Below are 1,804 nucleotides of genomic sequence, written 5' to 3'. Positions count from 1 at the left end.
AAAAAAAAAAAAAAAAAAAAGGATATACACACACACACATTCAGGCACGCACGAGAGTGTGTGTGTGTGTGTGTGTGATTGGAGAGGGAAAAGAACGGCAGGTTTCTGAGCTTCATTCTCTTCCCGAGGTCCCTCCACCTCTAGGCTAGCCTCTGCAGTAGTCTTCCGAGCTCCAGTTTGCCTGTTTCAGAGCCGCCTGTACCTTCTCAGCCATCCACCCCCTCTGGTCGGTGATCCCAAATTCCAGTAACTCAGTAAATCAAAACTTTAGAAGCTTATAATTTAATCAGTCAGATTTATATATCAATAAATTCTCAATTCACAAGATGCTCACACAATAATTTCAGAACCAATTAATAATGATACAAGCTGCCTACCTATATTAAACAAGTTATCCCAATTATTCTGTCCCTGTATGATATTATAGCTACCTGTGGGTATTTAAAGCCATGTGGAATCTGAATCATCCTGTTCATCCTCCATCTTTCTCCTTCTCCCTCCTCTTCCTCCTCTATCCCCATCTCTGACACTCTTCAGGGTGTCTCCCTTTTCCCTGTCCAATCACAGACTTCATTTAATATTTAAAGTGATTGACAGGGAAAATTCTGCTATACTTGTGTAGTAATAGTTTTGTGTTCCAAAGTTGTTAGGTAAGTATAATTCTAAATAATGATGAATAACTTATTTTTGTACTGGTTAAAAAGTAAGTATTTCATATCTGAATGTTTGCTACTAGAAGTATTTCAGGTTTCAGATTTTTGAAAGCATAAAACATGAGTTATTTTGAAGGCAGGACCCGAATCTAAACATGAAATTTATTTATATCTAACTTTTACATGTAGCTTTGAGGGTAACGGTAGAGCATTTTAATGCCCCTGCATTTTATCTGTTTGTTTTGTTGGGCTGGGGATGGAACCCAGAGCCTCTAACATGCTTAGTCAAGTGATCTACCATGGAGCCACACACCCATTACTTGCATTGGTGAGTGGTACTGACTAAAGTGGACAAAGGCAGATTACTGCCTCTGGTTTTACTAGTCGTCTTGATGTAGAATTCCTTTCATTATCATTTCAAGTGGTGTGCCATATAATGCATAAGACCAGTCTTTTACCAGATAGTCAATAGTTGTTTTGGAGTATGTGGTTTACTTTGTAATTTATCTTCTTAAATTATGACTATAATGCTTCTATACTAGAATTCCTTTTTTATCTGTTCTTTTTGATTCTCCTAATCTTGCCTCATGTAAGAAGTATTTGTTTTGCTTGTTTTGCTAACTGTTATTAAGAGTGAATTGGACATGTTAATGCTCCCTGTCATTCTAGCACTGGAAGGCAGAGGCAAGTTGCAAGTTTGAGGCCTTTGTGGTGTAGCAAATTTCAGGTTACTTGGTGTATGTAGGGAAACTCTGTTGCAAAAGAAAGTATCAAGAGTAGAAAGAATGCTATTTAGCTTATTTCTCTTTTTCTTAGGAACAACCACCATATCCTGGCTATAACTCTAACTACTGGAATTCTGTGCGACCGAGGGCTCCCTACCCAAGCACATATGCTGTGAGGCCAGAGTTACAAGGCCAGGTATTGTTGAAAGCTAGCATACTTTTCTTTCTCCTTTCCTTTTCCTTCTTTGTTGCTGTTTGTTTGGGTTTTGGGTTTTTGGTTCTGTGTCCTGGTTGTCCAGGAATCGCTCTGTAGATCTGACTGACCTCGAACTCACAGAAATTTCTCCTCTTGAGTGCTGTAATTCCCTCTCAGCTTTCTTTTCTTTTATAAAGATAGTTTAATAAAGCACAGGATGGCCTTGAACT

General features: G+C 38.5%; 1 protein-coding gene across 2 annotated transcripts in view; it reads left to right on the top strand.

The window, feature by feature from the left end:
- Bag4 (BAG cochaperone 4) overlaps positions 1 to 1,804 on the top strand; it is a 22,044-nt gene that overhangs the window by 6,904 nt on the left and 13,336 nt on the right. Inside the window, exon 2 of one of the 2 annotated variants that reach the window (XM_031339396.1) lies at positions 1,470 to 1,574. The exons of the other annotated variant lie outside the window; for it this stretch is intronic. Within the exon in view, the coding sequence (XP_031195256.1) occupies positions 1,470 to 1,574 (105 nt within the window). The remainder of the gene's footprint in view (positions 1 to 1,469; positions 1,575 to 1,804) is intronic. 2 annotated transcript variants of the gene reach the window in all.

The sequence above is a fragment of the Mastomys coucha genome, unplaced genomic scaffold (genome assembly GCF_008632895.1).
Source record: "Mastomys coucha isolate ucsf_1 unplaced genomic scaffold, UCSF_Mcou_1 pScaffold22, whole genome shotgun sequence".
Classification (NCBI taxonomy): Eukaryota; Metazoa; Chordata; class Mammalia; order Rodentia; family Muridae; genus Mastomys; species Mastomys coucha.
The sequence above is the reverse complement of the archived record's forward strand: the minus strand, read 5'-3'. Positions and strand labels throughout refer to the sequence as shown.